Here is a 16410-nt window from a genome sequence, read left to right on the forward strand (position 1 = left end):
GAGCGGTTTACAACAACGTCATCATCGATAAAGTTTAAGCTCCTTTCTTATTGGTCGTCGTAGACTTAAGTCGAAATATTTCCACAAATCACATTGTATGCATGGTATATCGTTGAGGATGCAATTGAAGATGCAATGATACCAACGTTTGCAAACGTTTTTAAGATTACGAACCGTTCATTTTAGGAGGGAGTTCATAGCATAGCGATCACGGTGACGATAAAAGCTGAAGAGTTGAGATTTGAAAGGAACGAGAGCGTCCATTTTCAGGCTCTTGGCGTACGAATATCTAATTTAATGTACATCCATCAAGTAAGCGTATATTATTTTTGATTTCATTAAACTCTTTTGATCTTTTCAATATATTTATATATTATCAAAGAACAAGAGAGGCAGAGAGGAAGAGGGAGAGAAAGAGATATAGAGATTAGATCTCTAGATTAGTGTTAATACGAGTATACATATTTTCATGAGAAAGTATACCAACGCTGTTACTGAATCACAATTTTGAGTTTCTTCTTCCATATTGATCGATTTTTTACAAGTTGATATTGTCCTTTAGTTGGGAAAGAATTGAAACGCCTTTTCTAATAATCGATACAATATTATTTTTATTATCATACGATTCGTTGTTGGTCATACGTGGTATTTTTAACAAATGTTTAACGTGTTAGGTTAGGACTAACTAAATAATCGAGAAACCCGCGTGGTTGAAACATTCCCATATTTCCGGTTATTCCTAAACGAATATTGTAAATTTTCTATCAAGATTTTTCTTTTCTTTCCTTCGTTCTTTCTTTCTTTTTTACTTTTCATTGAAAACTACTTAAACTTTTTATATATTATCCATGTTTTATTTTCAATAAAAACTTTATCTATCGTTTTTAATATAAAATTTTTATAAAAGAATTTTTTGGAATATTTTCAAATTTAAATGAATTTTGAGAGACATACTCTGCCCTTTGATTTAATTTTGTAATGTATTTAAAGAAAATGAAAATGTTTGCATTGTTTATTATTTTTGTAATTAGAGTATTTCCAAAGTTGTTCAACCCGAATGGAGAGTCAATTGAGTTCATCAAAACTAGAAAACGTATCAATGATTGGATCCTCTGAAATTTTTCATTTGTCCGAGGTACCAGAGATATCAGAAGTATTGGAATCCAGGGGTCTCAGTCCATTAACTTCGTCTCTGGATCAAACCCTTACATTGCAGGCAGAGAATATGACTATCGAAGAAGAATTGTGGTATAAAGAACTTTCTTGATACATTATGAGCCAGGAAATAATTGAATAAATACTAACGCCAAGTCCTCATTTTGAATAGGACAGAAGCAAGTAGCCCTGCATCCGATTGCGCTATCCCACTTCCACCTCCGCCCGAATTAAATGATTTCAGAGATGTTGATTTTAGAGATACAAACACAGATTCAAATGTCGAGTCTGGAGCGTTAGTACAATATGGTCCATTTTTCCCACCCTCTGGAACGCCGACATTGAATAATCTTTTTGCAGAAGCTGGAGATGTTCAGGATGATACCACAATGGGTAAGAAAATACTCGTAAATACTCGTGAACGTGTTATTTAATTGTTAAATGGAAGATTTAAAATCAATCAAATCACTTTGTATAGGTCCTCTACCTGCCCATACAGAGATAGTAGTCCTGTCTGCTGGAGTATGCGGTCTTCGTAATCTAGGAAATACCTGCTTTATGGCCGCGGGATTACAATGTTTAACTGCTACGCCACCGGTTCTTCATCATTTTTTGAATTTAGAAGAGAAAGGAGAAAAATTACCGCCGCCTGGATCTTTAATGGCACACTTTAGCGTACTTCTTTGTAAAATGTGGTCAGGCAAATACAGTGTATTAAAGCCAACAGAGTTTAAACAGACGTTAGGTGTGTATCATTCCCAATTCAAGGATTACAGACAGGTAAGCTTGTGACAGTCATAAAATCATTTGCATTTACGATATCTAAAAGACTTATCGACAACTCGAGGATCCCGGAAGCAATTAACAACGGTTGTCGTTGGCAGCACGACTGCCAAGAGTTCCTTGCGCTACTGTTAGACTCTCTGCACGAGCAAATGAATACGGCAAAATCATCTAAGAATTGCCACGTTCCAGTAACTATGTCAACTGCCAAATCATCCTTTAATCTCATTGAACATTCAAATGGAAAGAACGTTTCCTCAGCCACTGCCACTAGGAATTCCAGTGATTTCTTAGAACCATACAACTGTTTAGCACCTTTAGATTCTCCTAATAGTCCAAATATTACAATGGCTGGATCTTTAAGAGGTATATAATACCAAATGTATATTTTTTAATGTCCTTACTTTCAGATATCTACTACTAATAAAGGCAACATTTAGCTTTCTACATTTATTATTTTAGATTTCAACTCACCGGTATGTGAGTTGGATAGTACCGCAAATTCTCCAAGAAATTCACCTTTAAATGATGACGATGACGAAGAGACATTAGATTCGGATGAAATGATGATGGGTACAAAAACTGGATCCTTTATACATAATGAAGTTAATGAAGGAACCTCTGATGCGTGTTCCTTAATGTTAAATACTTGGAACAAATTATATAAAAATGCTTCAGAACTTCATGGATTGTATGATATTCATAAGGAAGCAAAAACTAGTAATGCCAATTTTCTTGTAACGCAGCAAGAGTGCAATAATGAAATTCATTATGATTCGCAAAAATTTCCTAAAGAAAATGTTCGTAGAATGCCTTTAGATAATTCTAATCTGATGGAGAATCATGATTTTGACAATAAAAGTGTTAGTATCAAGCGTATTAAAGAAGTTAACATACAGAAAAGCAATTGCGAAGTAGATTGTGTTTCAAGTTGTTCTGATTTAGAGTATGATAGAGATTTAGAAAAGTGTAACGTAAAGCGAATGAGATTGGATGACCAAGAGAAAAACCTTAAACGTGATGGATTAAGTGGTACGATGCAATGTTTACATACCCTACAACAGACTGGTGAAAATGGATCAGTTATACCGCAAGATGAGCTTGAGGCAGATAAACATTGGGCTAAGCATTTACGATGTAATAATAGTATTATAGTAGATACTTTTCAAGGACAATTTAAAAGCACAGTAAGTATTCGGATCTGTAATATGATTTGTAAAAATGACGGAACTTACGTTGGGGTGGCACTAAGTATAATCGGCTGTCACCGTGAAAAGTCTCCAAGATGAAACTACAGCAGATCCTTCTTGCTCTGGGAAGCATGAGAGACAAGTCTCATACTGCTGTTACAGATCACGCGCACCGCACCGCACACATATTGATCGAGATCAGTATTGGATATTTCGAGTAATATTTTTTATATGTTTACAGGTCATATGCGCTGTGTGTAAACATGTCTCGGTAACGTATGAACCATTCATGTATCTTTCGGTCCCGTTACCTCGCGCGATGGAAAAGCAATTGACTGTAACATATGTCCCAGCATATGGTGCTCGACCTGTAAGATGTGTAGTTTCATTGAATAAACAATCCCGTGTAGGCAAATTAAAGGAGGAATTATTGCATACACTTGAGAAGGACACGATCTCATTATCAAATATTGCACTGGCTGAGGTTCTTGAAAATCACATAGCAAAAGTTTTGGTGAGTATTAAAACGTCTCAGAATTATATTTATTTTGAAAATAAAATTAAAAAAAATATATTACTACTGTATTTTACAAAGTAAAAGAAAATCTTAAATAGATATCATCAATCTTTTCGAAGCACTCTGATATATATATAAATATATATATATATATATATATATATATATATATATATATATATATATGCGTGCATAATGTAATAGTTATATTAGAACAAAATAAATAATGGAGGAAAAAGAAGACGGTATTTTGATTAATATCAATAACCGTTGATACTATCCTCCAATAAAAATTTTATGAAAGAACATTCTCATAGTGTGGAAACTTAACTATGAGGCTACATTCCATAGTACAAAATCACTTTTAACTCGATATTTGTTAAATTATCTAAATTGACAATTAATTTCAATCATTATTTATTATACATTTAAGAATGACGATACACTGTTGAGACACGTCAATGATACAAATCGATCCATATATGCATTTGAATTGACGGATCCTCCTGATGCATGTACCACCATATCTGACAGCGGTGGAGATCGTTTAACGGAGGCTGAATCTTGTCAAAGAAGTACAGTTGCGAATGAAGCAATCCATTGTACAATATGTTTCGACGAATCAGACGTTGATATGAGAAAGCATGGAGAAAACAATTGCACCTTCGTCATATGTGACACATGCATAGAAGTGAGTATTGTATACAATATTATTTGATTCTTCATTTAATTTAACTAAAAGTATAATTATTTCACTTGTTTTATCTTAGAACATAATAATATCAAAGGCCATAAATATAAATCAATATGAAATTTAATCATAAATAGCGTTTCCTGCTTTTTTTTCTTTTTCTCTTCTTTTATTCTTTAACCCGATGATGAATTTGGCAGCATCAATCTAGCAGAAGAGGTTTACATTCAGGGTATTTAATTACCAGTATTAAACCTCGGGAAGGTCTGAGATAAGGTCTATTAACATTCTAGCAGGATGACATCTTAAAGATGTGTATAGGAACTAGAAATAGCTTTGTGTTATCAAATAAGCCGGGGAAGTTTCAATTGAAACAGAGGTAACTGGAAACACAAAGATGGAAACCTATATGATCTGCTTTTTAAGTCCAATCTGCAAGCTGGTTTATTTTTATTCCAGAACTCAATTCAGACTAGTCTGATACTGCCATATACTGAGGGTTTTCTTAATTTTTTCCTTTTTTACAATTAGTTGTTTGTTCTCTTCAATCGACAGATAAAATATATTGTTAATTCAACAACTCTTGTTTACTTTAGAAATTCAAGGAAAAGCTCATTGTTAGAGTTAAAAGTAATTGAAATGACAATTGCAGAGTATACACTGTTCATATATGATCAAGATTTTTTCCAATTATCATTTCCTTTTATGTTTGCCTTAAAATGGTCTATGATGTGTTCCCTGTTCCTGTACTTAATATTGAAGTTACATAAGTGAGTTTTTCATAATTCACCTGCACTCGATTAATCAAAAAAATCTTAATCAAACTGATGCAATAATTTAACTGAATATCTTTTGTATAATATAATCATCGTGCGTCCTATATTGATACTAATTAATTTACAGGTTTTTCCATTTACATAATTATAAAATTATTATTGTGTTATATGTTTATGTATAATATACATACATATATACATACATATATGTGTGTGTGTATGTGTGTGTGTGTATATATATGTATATGTATATATATATATATATAAAAATTGAGAAAGCAGTTACGTGTATTGACCAACAGAGTTACTCCAAAACTCAAGTGGACTCAAATAAGTGCCCAGTATGTAATACCTATATAACAGCTTTTACCAAAGTGGATCACACCGGTCGACCAAGACCTGTTGTTCGAATTTTGAATGTTCCTTTGGTATTAAGACACGATACCACGTATGAAGCATCAAACAACCTCAAAAGTACAAATCTATTTGGCCACCCATACTTAATTAGATTACCGTCGAGAGTAAATGCTAAAGACTTGTACGATGTTGTTAAGAAGAATGTACCACAAGAAGGACATTATACTGTTCATTTTGTTGATGGGAAGGTGAGGATTTAAACTTAAACTTTTTCCTAGGTATATAATAGATATGTAATTGATTAATCGCAAGGTAAAAAAAAAAAATAAAGCCCATAAATTTTACATTCAATATTTTTTTCTCTATAGGGTCACCACTGTTCTCGGTGTATGTATAATAATCCTTGTAAAGGTTGCAACGTCCCAGAGTCCGGTATAGTAACTCTACAGAATAGCGATAACCTTGCTGTTCGTTATACCGAACACGTTCCTAAAATCGCATGCCCAATCGATCATGGTAGTATTACTAAACAACATGATCCTTTATCATTGTATGAGTGCTTACAAGCATTTAGTCAAAGGTAACATCATTGCAATAATTAATTTAAAGGAATTAATAAAGGATGTTATAATACTCTTTTTCTTCTATCCATTTGTAAATAGCGAAACTTTAGACGAACACAATCCTTGGTTTTGTCCAAAATGTGAACGAAATCAATGTGCTACGAAGACTCTTACAGTTCACAGGTATCCCAAGTTCCTTATAGTATATTTAAAACGGTAAGTAAAATATTATACGAATATTATACTCAGCATGCATACGTAAATAAAAATATCCAACAAAGTATATCCTGACCCATTACAGATTCGTATTTTACGAGTGTACAAGTTTAAAGCTGGATGATAAAGTTACATTCCCCTTGGTTAATCTTAGTGTAGGTCGTCATTTATATGACCTTTATGCCTGTGTCTGTCATTTTGGAGGTATGTGTAGTATTTCCGTATTCAAGACGATAAGGTAATAAATATATTGCTACTTTAAAATTCATAAGTAAAAAAATTTCAGGTGTATCGGCAGGGCATTATACCGCATATGCGAAAAATCCTCATACTGACGTATGGTATTATTATAACGACGAAGTTACTAGTAAACAAATACCACAGGAGGAGGATTTTAGTAACGCGTACATATTATTTTACAGTCGACAAGGTGTCAATTTAAAATCATTTAATTTATAACCGCTAAAGTACCTAACCGGTTGGTATAAATCGCCGGTCAGGCAAACAATGAAAGAGCAAAAGCATTTTCAATTGAGCGTCATTCGTTCAGTGCTCTTCTCGAAACTATTTCTAGATCGTCGACGCTCGTTTTTATGATCTATTACATTCATTCTTTCTGGTTCTTTTTTTTTTCTCACGTCTCTCGTCGTTGTTATTCTTCTTTCGAAATCTTAAATTAACGTCACTCTTGATTTTTTCTTAACATACGATATTACGAACAAAAAATTATTCATATGGAATAAAATTCATCGAGAAAAATTGAAAATCTGAGAGAGAGAAAGAAATGGATGTTTCTCAAAACTTATTGTATCTTTGATACAAGCATGCATTAAACGTGGTATCAATTTACTTTTTCAAAGGTCTGAGCATATTTATACTGCACAGTCTGTAAATGTATATCGAATTTGTACAGTAGTTAATTAATGTATATATTATGAAAAAGCATAATTTATTAGCGAATAAAACATGAAGGTTCTAACAAGTAGACGTATATTCTTTTAATTAATTTTTTTCATTTTAATTTTAATTTTTAATGAAGGTATTTTGTTTTTCTTGTATATTATTATTTTTATTGTAAAATTTCTTATCTCAGAGCGTAGAAATGCATTCATATAAGCAAGAAGAAAAAAGAGGAATTTTTTTCTTTTTTAAGCGCAAGAAAATATACACACACACATATATATATATATCTCTTTCCATTTTAATTTTAGCGTTACACAGTTGCACGTTTCTGATATTATATAGGCGTATTCATAAAATTTCAATTATTTTTTCTTTTTCTTCTTGCGTTTCTTTTTGCCTCCATCGGTTCTTCGAATTTTTATAATCGGAGATGGAGGTACCGTTGGTAAAGGTAAATAATTTCGTGGTAATTTAAACTCGAGTTCAAGGGCCTTTTTTAAATCGTCATTGGGAGTTATTTGTCTTACCGATTTTAATAAAAACATTTTTTCGTCTGGAGCCTTCGGAGGTGGTTCTTCATTAGGGATTATGTTCATTCTGGTACAACCTTCTCGACATTTTTTTCCTAAAATAAAAATAACAATTCTTTGCATCATTCAGAATATATTCAAAATCATGAAGCCATATTTTATACCGTATGCATCAGCGCAATTGCTGTCAATGTTAAAAGACTCCTCGGCACGCTTAGAAACTTTAACGGATATACGAGTATCGCCAATTTCTTGCGAGACTTCGCTGTAAGGAGCCTCGGTATTAATGAACTCGTTCGTTGGATGATAACATCTTGTGCAAACACATTCGTTATTCATTTTTGATGAAAAAAAATCAATAATACAATTTGTTGCTTTTTTTTTTTTCTTTTTTCCTAAGAAAATTGCATTGTACTTCATGAGATTGCAATGTACACTTTTAATTTACGCCATTTTGAAATACTTGAATAACAAGGAAGATGGATAATGTTAATTATCCATCTTAAAGTAAAAAGAAATTGAATTCATAAATTTATAAATATAGTTTCTTTTCTGTGAAAGTATAAATATTTCAAAAGAAAATAAGTTAACTGAGAAATTGGCCTGTTTCGTCTTTTGTTTTTAGCGCCTTCTAACAATTTTAGCTCTATGGCCTATTACACCATAATGCAATCCAATATGTAATGTTGGTTGGCCATTAATCATTTAATTGGCAATCGCTCATTGGCTGGCGATTTATCCCAGGAATGTCAACTTCGTTTTAATGGCTAAGATATAGGAAATCATAATAATCCTATCGATCGATAAAGTATTTAAAAATGCATTATTTTATTATACACTAGCAATGTCAGTAATACGAGATCGCTCATTGGCTAGCGCCTTATCTCAGAAATGTTAACTTCGTTTTAGTAACTAAAATATATAGATCCTAAAAAAATCCTAATTATCAATGAAGTAACAGGGAAACCCACAGTTCTTTTAATATCTACGAAGAGGAACTGTACGTTAAAGTTTATAAATGATGTCGTTTGATTAATCGAAAAATATTTAGTAATATAGAAAGTGTTTATAATTGACGTACGATCATTGAGAATATTAATCCATATATTGAGAACAATAAAATCATCAAATTTTGGATGAAATATATTTTTTTATATAAAGGACAATTTATTACAATAAAATATGGGTACGTATTAATTTTATATTGATATTATTGGATGTTGTAATAAAAAAAATGTTGTTATTTCATTAATATTTTTATTACAGGTAATTCACAACCTAACCAATACAATGTACCAGAAACTGCACACAAACAGAATAAAGTAAACGAAACAAGTAAGAAACCCGAAGACAATACTAACTTAAGTACAAAGAATGAGGGAACTACGCATAAAAATCAGAGTAATAGACCAGTAGAAACGAAGAAAAAAGATAATTATAAAGTAGAAGATTTAAGATATTCAAATCTACATAATAATACAAATCCAAATAATCCATATCCATATAATACACATCCATATAGTATACGTCCAAATAGTACGCATCCAAATGGTACGCATCCAAATAGTACGCATCCAAATAGTACGCATCCAAATAGTACGCATTCATGTAGTACACATCCAAATAGTACACATCCAAATGGTACATATCTAAATAATACATATTTAAAAAATGTACATCCAAATAATACAAATACAAATAATATATATCCAAAGCTACAAAGGACATATTCAGATGGTAAGATAAAATATTCTACAATCGATTTATATTTATAACAATATACATTATATGAGAATAAATTCTTATAAATAATAATTGGTTTAATCAGTGTCGAATATAGATTACCATATTTGCGATCATAATGTTTTATATTATCACTATTTCACTTAATTATAATCTTACTTTTTTATTTTATATTAGATACCAAACCGTCTTGTCCCACTAAGGAAGAATTATATGATAATAAATCTATACAACAAACACAGAATGTATCGACTGAGAAAAAGGATAACATAAAGTCTATGATTAAACCTCCACCAAATTTAGTAGACATAAAAAATTTCATGACATCTTGGACCATATGGAAAGAACAGTTAATGATATTTTTGAACCTAATGGACGAGAACAAGGAAAAATATCATCTGTGGGGAAATTTTCTTTTGAATTTCATGGGTGTAGTCAGCCAGGAAATTCTTGATAAGTTAATATTTTATCCAAATGAAAATAAAAATAATTTCTCAGTATTAATTAATAAGTTTGATGCATATTATAAGTTCAATACAACTACTAAATCTGAGAATGAGAGCATCATGGATTATGTGGAAAAATTGAAGGTACGTTTTAAATGAAATTACATGATGTAATTGCGATATCTATATATATATCTATATATATATATATATACATACATACATACATACATACATACATACACATATATATATATATATATATATATATAATAATTTACATTTTCAAGATCGGTGCTGTTAAAAATATAAAAAATGTTGATTATGTATTAAAAGAGAAATTGGCAAGCGATATAGAAAAGCATTGCAAAGAACGATTCATTGCATTAGCTAGTTGTAAATTGTCAGATTTCAATTTTGACAAAACATTTAAAGTTTTAACATTAGCAGAAATTGCTTTTTTATGGAATTTGTGCATTCAATCAAATTGTGAAAACAACAAAAATTGCAATTACTGCGGTAAGTCCCATTTAGAGGGACAATGTTTAGCGAAAGGTAAAGAATGCAACAAGTGCAAAAGAAGAAATCACTTTGCAAAATGTTGTCCTGGCCTGATGTATATTAATAATTGTGGTTTTTGCGGAGGCGATCATGGATTTAAGCGATGTCCTGCTTTTGGAGAAACATGCACTAAATGCGCCAAGCAGAATCATTTTTCGTGGATGTGCTCTAAAGCGATGTTAGTAAAAAATTGTCGGTTTTGTGGCCTGAATCATATGATGGATAGAAACAAATGTCCAGCAAAGAATAGTACATGCTGCATTTGCAAAACTGTTGGTCATTATGAAGTAAAATGCCGCAGTAACAAGACAAATAATGACGTAAAATAATAAGAAATTAAGTATTAAGATAAAAGATTTGATTATTCCTTTTTAATCAACATATATTTTATTTTACTACACAACTATTATAAGCTTTTAACTACGACTATATAGGTTATATAAGTTTTGGGACTATGTCAAATGTATTACTTATAAATGTAAACTCGTTATATACCTTGTTATATGCTGTATTAAATAAAGTTTGGTAAAAAAAAAAAAAAAAAAAAAAATAAACAGATTGACAACTTTCCTTCGAACGAATGAACACATTTTTAATTTGGATAAATTTTCTTAACAAAAGAATATCGTATTTGACTTCACACCGTTCGTATATAATAATATAGACCCTGTAAAATAGAAAAATAAATGAAGGATTTATTTGCAAAATAAAACGAAATATAATACGTAACGTAAAGTTAATGAAAATGAATACGTTAGAAGTAAATAAATGATATTTTTAATGCGACTTTCTTTAATATATAGACCACTCCTTGACCGACCGACCAACCGACCGACCGAATCGTTATCCTTAACCATCGAGCGGACCAGCAGGGGTATGTGGGCGTTTTGTTACGGTATTGGTACGCCGGCGCAGAATCTACGACGGCATAAAGAAAACGTAGGATCCGTGCTCCTCATAACGATTCGAACAGTATTCTGTGTAGGATCTTCCCGAATACGATCTCAATAATGCCACCTAAAACCAGTGGAAAAGCTATGAAAAAGGCTGGAAAAGCGCAAAAGAATATTAGTAAGACTGATAAAAAAAAGAAACGGAAGAGGAAAGAAAGTTATGCCATTTATATCTACAAAGTATTGAAGCAAGTACATCCGGATACTGGAATTTCCAGTAAGGCTATGAGCATCATGAACAGCTTCGTTAACGATGTTTTCGAAAGAATAGCTGCTGAGGCATCTAGACTGGCACATTACAACAAGCGATCGACGATTACATCACGGGAGATCCAAACCGCTGTCAGATTATTGTTACCCGGCGAATTAGCTAAGCACGCTGTAAGTGAAGGTACAAAGGCGGTTACCAAATACACTAGTTCCAAGTAATTATCATTTTTGTTTTATTTTTACTTCTCTTTTCCTATATCGGACCTTTTAACGTGCCCTTCTTTTCCTTTTTCGTTGAAATTTCTCGCACGCTTTCTTTTCACAAGAAAACTTTTATATTTTCATGACTTGACGTTTTTCCAAATTATTGATACAAATAATACAATATTTTCGTCTCGTTATTTTTCCATATTAATATTTACATGTATACATATATACACATACGGTATATATGCGCACACGTATACATGGCACACGTATATATGTGCATATATACACACGCATATATATATATATAATATATATATATATATGTGTGTGTGTGTGTGTGTGTGTGTGCGTGCGCGCGCGTGCGTGCGTTATATTTATTTATTTCCTATTGTATCATGTCAAAGAGACCAATAAATGCTGCTATAGATGTGACTTTATAATATAACCTTAAGTACATTGTATGTAAAAGTTTAAAATAATTAGCATGAGAAATGATAGTACTTGCTGAAGCTACAGTCAGAGAATTCAATAGAAAATCACAATGTCATATCTCTTTTTCAAAACAATACGTTTTATGTCATTAAACCGAGATCAAACATGTTTGTAAAATATGTTTTTAAAATATGTTTTATACAAATTCAACAAAGTTTCTATTATTTTCAATAATTATTATATAGAGCATTATGATAAATAACTTTTTTGTCAAACAAATCTATTGGATAATGAATTGATAGATCATTAACACTGATATTACATAACATTGATGTAAATGACACAAGTAAAACTGTATTATTATTTTTTTCTTTTTTGCTTCTATGTAATATGTATATTATATTATGCATTGCCATAATGCCATATAGATAAAGGAAACGGTGAAATAATTTCAATTTATATGCGATATCATAGCGGATTGTCTCATATTTGAAATAGATATTTACATAGATATTATTATTTTCAAGTCTTATAACACATTAGTATTTTTATTAAATCATTAATGTACCATTATATCATACATTAGCTTCAAAATAAAAATGAAAAACAATGGACTTTTAAATGATAGCTCGGCTCAATTAATCATTAGAGTCATTAAGTGACTCTATAATGAAAAATGAAAATGACCACAATATTTTGATGTAACATAATCATACACGTGTATGTACATATATTGGACATATTAATTTGTATAACTAATTGCTTGATATAATAAAATTTGTAGAATTATTTCAAGTGTATGGATCATAAATATATCAATATTTCAAGCTGATTGGTCGAGTAATGGAATATACTACACTAGTACGTGAATGGTCGATTCTCTCAATGCGCGTCATATTGTGAAAATAGCGAGCTCTGGTGTTAGAGAGAAACAACAGTCGAGTCGTTTTAACAAAGGAGGAAAAGGGAGAATAACGAAATCAAGTCTTATTCTAAAAGAATCCATTGGAAAAGGTAATCATCTATAAGAGAGGAGTATCGTTGAACGAGAAGATGGCCGAGAAAACTTCGTCTTCGCCGGTCGTAATAGCAGGCTCAGGTACTGGAAGTTCAGCGAATCAACAAACTAATACGAGTACGTCTACAACGAGGAAGAATACAGTACCGAAGGCTAAGAAGCCACGTAGCAAACCTACCCATCCACGTACACCGGATATGGTGACCGCAGCTATAAAGGCTTTGAAGGAACGTAATGGGTCATCTCTTCAAGCTATCAAAAAATATATGTCCACGACGTACAAACTCGACGTAGAGAAGCATGCACCTTTTATAAAGAAATATTTGAAGAGTGCAGTAGCATCCGGGACATTGGTACAGACTAAGGGAAAAGGTGCGGCAGGTTCTTTCAGATTGGCCTCGTTGAAAAGCGAAACGACCAAGTCCAAGTCTAAACAGTCGGGGACTAGTAAGAAGCAAGTAGCGAAGAAACGAGCGAATACGAAGAAAACAACGTCAACGAGTTCGAAAAAGACGAGTACCGTTGCGGTTCCTGCTACGAGCATTGGAACATCAGGAACAACAACGGCAACAACAGCAGCAGCGGCAGCGGCAGCAGCGACGGCAGCAGCAGCAGCAGCAGCAATAGCAGCGACGACGAATGTGGCGACACAGGCAACGACAACGACAACGTCAGGTAAAAAATCACCGGTGAAGAAAGCCGCGATAACAGCGGCGGTCAATGAAAAGCGTAAAACGGCGAAAGGTCCAGCCGCTAAACCACCGAAAGCTAAGAGCGCCGTTCACCAAGTACAAATTTGGTCGAAATCTAAAGTCACCGCCAAAGCGACGCCGAAAAAACAAGCAGTAAAAAAGTCAACGACTGCAGCTAAACCAAAGAAAGCAACTACGAAGAAGGTAGCAGCTAAGAAAAAGTGAGCCAATAATCTACGATCATCCACATCGGGATAAAGTTAAACTCGAACGGTCCATTTTAGGACCATCGCGCGTTCTCCTAATAAAACGCAAGGAAAAACACGCAAGTTGATACTACGGTGCGATTTGTACTTTGAATATGGCGCCGTTCCCGTTCAAAAGCCCGGCGGCGGAGTCGAAGACGCATCCAGTTTTGACGTTTCTATTGCGAAAGAACGAAATTTAATCTATGCCGAGAGACTTTTCTTTCCTAATCCATCCTTTTTCTTTACTTCTTTATGATTATCCTTTCCTTAGTAGACACAGTACTTTTCTTTTTCTCTTTTCGCAATCTGCCTTACGTTTATCCTTTTTTTTTTTTTTTTTTTTTTCCTTTCAATTGGTAACTCGTCATTTGTTTCATTGTCAGAATTAAGTGAATTAATTCATATCGAATTTGCGGTAAATATTGATCTTGCTTGTAGTTGTTTTAGGTAACGGTAAGTCCTACTTATATATTATTATATATAGTTGGTAAAGTTAGATCATCATTAAGAAAAGCAAGGAGATATTGCACTTAGCGATCTTATTATTTCTTTTTTTGTTCTTCCCTAAACGCCTTTCTTTTTATTTCACTATCCAACGTGTAAATCGGAACAAGTTACGTTTCTGAATCGCCATTATTTTTGATTACATAATACACGAAATATTTATTTTGTTCTTTATACTTTGCACAAAAGGAACAAAAAAATAATTATAATACTGTCGCGTATTGTGAAAGTGACATAAGAATTTATTTAATTTATTCGATATATATATATATAGTTGTTAAATCTTTGTGTCTATCATTATATTTAGAGAGTTTATTAAAGGTTTTAATATAACAATGATCTTTATTGTTACAATACTTTTACAACAATCTTATAATATTTGATTTATTTTGATGTATAAACATAACAATTATATGACAGACATATAACAGCCCCACGTTTATAATCGTTAGTTATATAGAGTACCTGACGCACACGATAGAACAACATATTAATATCAAATAGAGAAAAGGCATTAAGCGTTACACAAAGAAAAAACTTTCATACGTTATATATATATATATATATATATATATATATATATATATATCTAATTCCTTCTAATCAAAAATTTCTTCTTATTTAATAGTAGCATACAGATAAGAATTTTCATTAGTATTTTCAACGAAGTTGTAATCGATTTAGTTTAAAAATAAAGATATCATTGATAAGACAATTGTAAGATACTTTTAATATAACGAAGAAAACAAAGATAGAATTTATAAGCCTTCATAATACTCAGAAGAGACAGCATTACAAATGATTTACGTAATACACGAAATCTAGATAAATAATACTGATTAATAATATTATTTATATAATTTGTAGATTTGAATCGTAAACATTTAGATATTAAACAAACCTTATGGAATAAAACAATATTATAAAAGTTAATAAAAAGTGCCTAATAATTGAAGAATAAATAATTAAAATTGATATCCTGTCTGTCAAGGTAGTCGAATATATATGCACACGACGCACACGCACATGACACGAACGTATATATTGATCGCCATATTGTCGCTAAAACGTTCGAAATTTGAATAGGAACACATGATAATAGTGGAGGTAGTTCACTTCTTATTATTTCACTCGGTCGGTATAGTAGACGTTGATCTTATTATTACAAAATTGTCACGTCAGATGGCGCATGGTTGCTTTGGCGCGAAATTTTAATTTAATATTAAATAGATATATCGATGAATAAAGAGAATTTTCAAAATATAATATTATTTAAATAGGAACTTTTTATTACCCTTCTTCAATTTATAATTTATATTCCATAAGAGTTTACGAGATATTATTAATAGGTAAATGTTCTTTATCTATGATTCTATGACATTTAGACTGAATTGCGTCTTATGGTATAGGTTACATTCACCATTTTTTGTAACCTTTTTCTTTGGCCACTTGGTAATATATAAGTATTTTCAAAATATCTATACGTTTTAAATTTGAAATGCTGCAACAAATAAACGTAATATTTATAATAAATATGTTAAATTCAATTACACTCAGTTAAAAATTGAATTAACCTAACACTCACCTTAGGTTTCTACGTCATATTCTATTATCGCTTAAGGATAAGAAAAGAACATAACGATTTTATAATTTGAAAGCTTCGAAAGATTTCTTAAGAAACGTATTATCCAATTTGAATATTATTTATGGCA

At 31.7% G+C, this 16410-nt stretch overlaps 5 protein-coding genes and 1 non-coding gene across 9 annotated transcripts; 5 read left to right on the forward strand and 1 right to left on the reverse strand.

Annotated features, from left to right (window-relative positions):
* Positions 1 to 170: 170 nt before the first annotated feature.
* Positions 171 to 7237, forward strand: LOC118449832 (ubiquitin carboxyl-terminal hydrolase 4). Of its 3 annotated transcripts, none has more exons than XM_035884920.2 (13): positions 171 to 312; positions 1032 to 1248; positions 1328 to 1548; positions 1634 to 1935; positions 2040 to 2304; positions 2401 to 3125; positions 3370 to 3642; positions 4079 to 4336; positions 5415 to 5717; positions 5838 to 6049; positions 6132 to 6248; positions 6334 to 6452; positions 6535 to 7236. In XM_035884920.2, the coding sequence occupies exons 2-13, from the start codon at positions 1058 to 1060 to the stop codon at positions 6705 to 6707; spliced, it is 3159 nt and encodes a 1052-aa protein (XP_035740813.1). In that variant the 5' UTR covers positions 171 to 312; positions 1032 to 1057; the 3' UTR covers positions 6708 to 7236. The 3 variants fall into 3 exon arrangements, with proteins under 3 accessions (XP_035740813.1, XP_035740816.1, XP_035740819.1); XM_035884923.2 differs by lacking the exon at positions 171 to 312 and having other exon boundaries at positions 1107 to 1248; positions 1333 to 1450; positions 1516 to 1548; positions 6535 to 7237; XM_035884926.2 differs by lacking the exon at positions 171 to 312 and having other exon boundaries at positions 1107 to 1248; positions 1333 to 1548; positions 6535 to 7237.
* Positions 4533 to 4823, forward strand: LOC146872375 (Nuclear RNase P). Its single transcript, XR_014983332.1, has one exon.
* Positions 7238 to 7292: 55 nt separating the features above from the next.
* LOC118449841 (uncharacterized) lies at positions 7293 to 8213 on the reverse strand. The gene is made up of 2 exons (XM_035884954.2): positions 7846 to 8213; positions 7293 to 7776 (listed from the first exon to the last, which is right to left on the reverse strand). Exons 1-2 carry the CDS (start codon positions 8099 to 8101, stop codon positions 7514 to 7516), a joined length of 519 nt encoding a protein of 172 aa, XP_035740847.1. The 5' UTR covers positions 8102 to 8213; the 3' UTR covers positions 7293 to 7513.
* A 392-nt stretch (positions 8214 to 8605) lies between these two features.
* Positions 8606 to 11372, forward strand: LOC118449836 (uncharacterized). 2 transcript variants are annotated; one of them, XM_035884946.2, is made up of 4 exons: positions 8606 to 8867; positions 8948 to 9418; positions 9602 to 10014; positions 11235 to 11372. In XM_035884946.2, the coding sequence occupies exons 1-4, from the start codon at positions 8864 to 8866 to the stop codon at positions 11244 to 11246; spliced, it is 900 nt and encodes a 299-aa protein (XP_035740839.2). In that variant the 5' UTR covers positions 8606 to 8863; the 3' UTR covers positions 11247 to 11372. The 2 variants fall into 2 exon arrangements, with proteins under 2 accessions (XP_035740839.2, XP_035740837.2); XM_035884944.2 differs by lacking the exon at positions 11235 to 11372 and adding an exon at positions 10161 to 11116 and having other exon boundaries at positions 8610 to 8867.
* A 69-nt stretch (positions 11373 to 11441) lies between these two features.
* Positions 11442 to 11814, forward strand: LOC118449842 (histone H2B). The gene has a single exon (XM_035884955.2). The coding sequence runs from the start codon at positions 11442 to 11444 to the stop codon at positions 11811 to 11813; it is 372 nt and encodes a 123-aa protein (XP_035740848.1). The 3' UTR covers position 11814.
* A 1338-nt stretch (positions 11815 to 13152) lies between these two features.
* LOC118449838 (uncharacterized) lies at positions 13153 to 15283 on the forward strand. Its single transcript, XM_035884949.2, has one exon. The coding sequence runs from the start codon at positions 13290 to 13292 to the stop codon at positions 14169 to 14171; it is 882 nt and encodes a 293-aa protein (XP_035740842.1). The 5' UTR covers positions 13153 to 13289; the 3' UTR covers positions 14172 to 15283.
* Positions 15284 to 16410: the final 1127 nt, after the last annotated feature.

This window comes from Vespa mandarinia, chromosome 19, assembly GCF_050613455.1.
Source record: "Vespa mandarinia isolate Hongniang chromosome 19, ASM5061345v1, whole genome shotgun sequence".
NCBI classification, from domain to species: Eukaryota; Metazoa; Arthropoda; class Insecta; order Hymenoptera; family Vespidae; genus Vespa; species Vespa mandarinia.

What these genes read in the sequence shown, in the direction of transcription:
- LOC118449838 (XM_035884949.2), top strand. Translation starts at nt 13,290, where the DNA reads ATGGCCGAGAAAACTTCGTCTTCGCCGGTCGTAATAGCAGGCTCAGGT.
- LOC118449841 (XM_035884954.2), bottom strand. Translation starts at nt 8,101, where the DNA reads ATGAAGTACAATGCAATTTTCTTAGGAAAAAAGAAAAAAAAAAAAGCA. An exon ending in CAATTGCGCTGATGCATACG is followed by an intron (nt 7,777 to 7,845) that starts GTATAAAATATG and finishes TTTTTATTTTAG; the next exon opens with GAAAAAAATGTCGAGAAGGT.
- LOC118449842 (XM_035884955.2), top strand. Translation starts at nt 11,442, where the DNA reads ATGCCACCTAAAACCAGTGGAAAAGCTATGAAAAAGGCTGGAAAAGCG.
- LOC118449836 (XM_035884944.2), top strand. An exon ending in ACAAAGGACATATTCAGATG is followed by an intron (nt 9,419 to 9,601) that starts GTAAGATAAAAT and finishes ATTTTATATTAG; the next exon opens with ATACCAAACCGTCTTGTCCC. An exon ending in ATTATGTGGAAAAATTGAAG is followed by an intron (nt 10,015 to 10,160) that starts GTACGTTTTAAA and finishes TACATTTTCAAG; the next exon opens with ATCGGTGCTGTTAAAAATAT.
- LOC118449832 (XM_035884920.2), top strand. Translation starts at nt 1,058, where the DNA reads ATGGAGAGTCAATTGAGTTCATCAAAACTAGAAAACGTATCAATGATT. An exon ending in AAGGACAATTTAAAAGCACA is followed by an intron (nt 3,126 to 3,369) that starts GTAAGTATTCGG and finishes ATATGTTTACAG; the next exon opens with GTCATATGCGCTGTGTGTAA. An exon ending in ATCACATAGCAAAAGTTTTG is followed by an intron (nt 3,643 to 4,078) that starts GTGAGTATTAAA and finishes TATACATTTAAG; the next exon opens with AATGACGATACACTGTTGAG.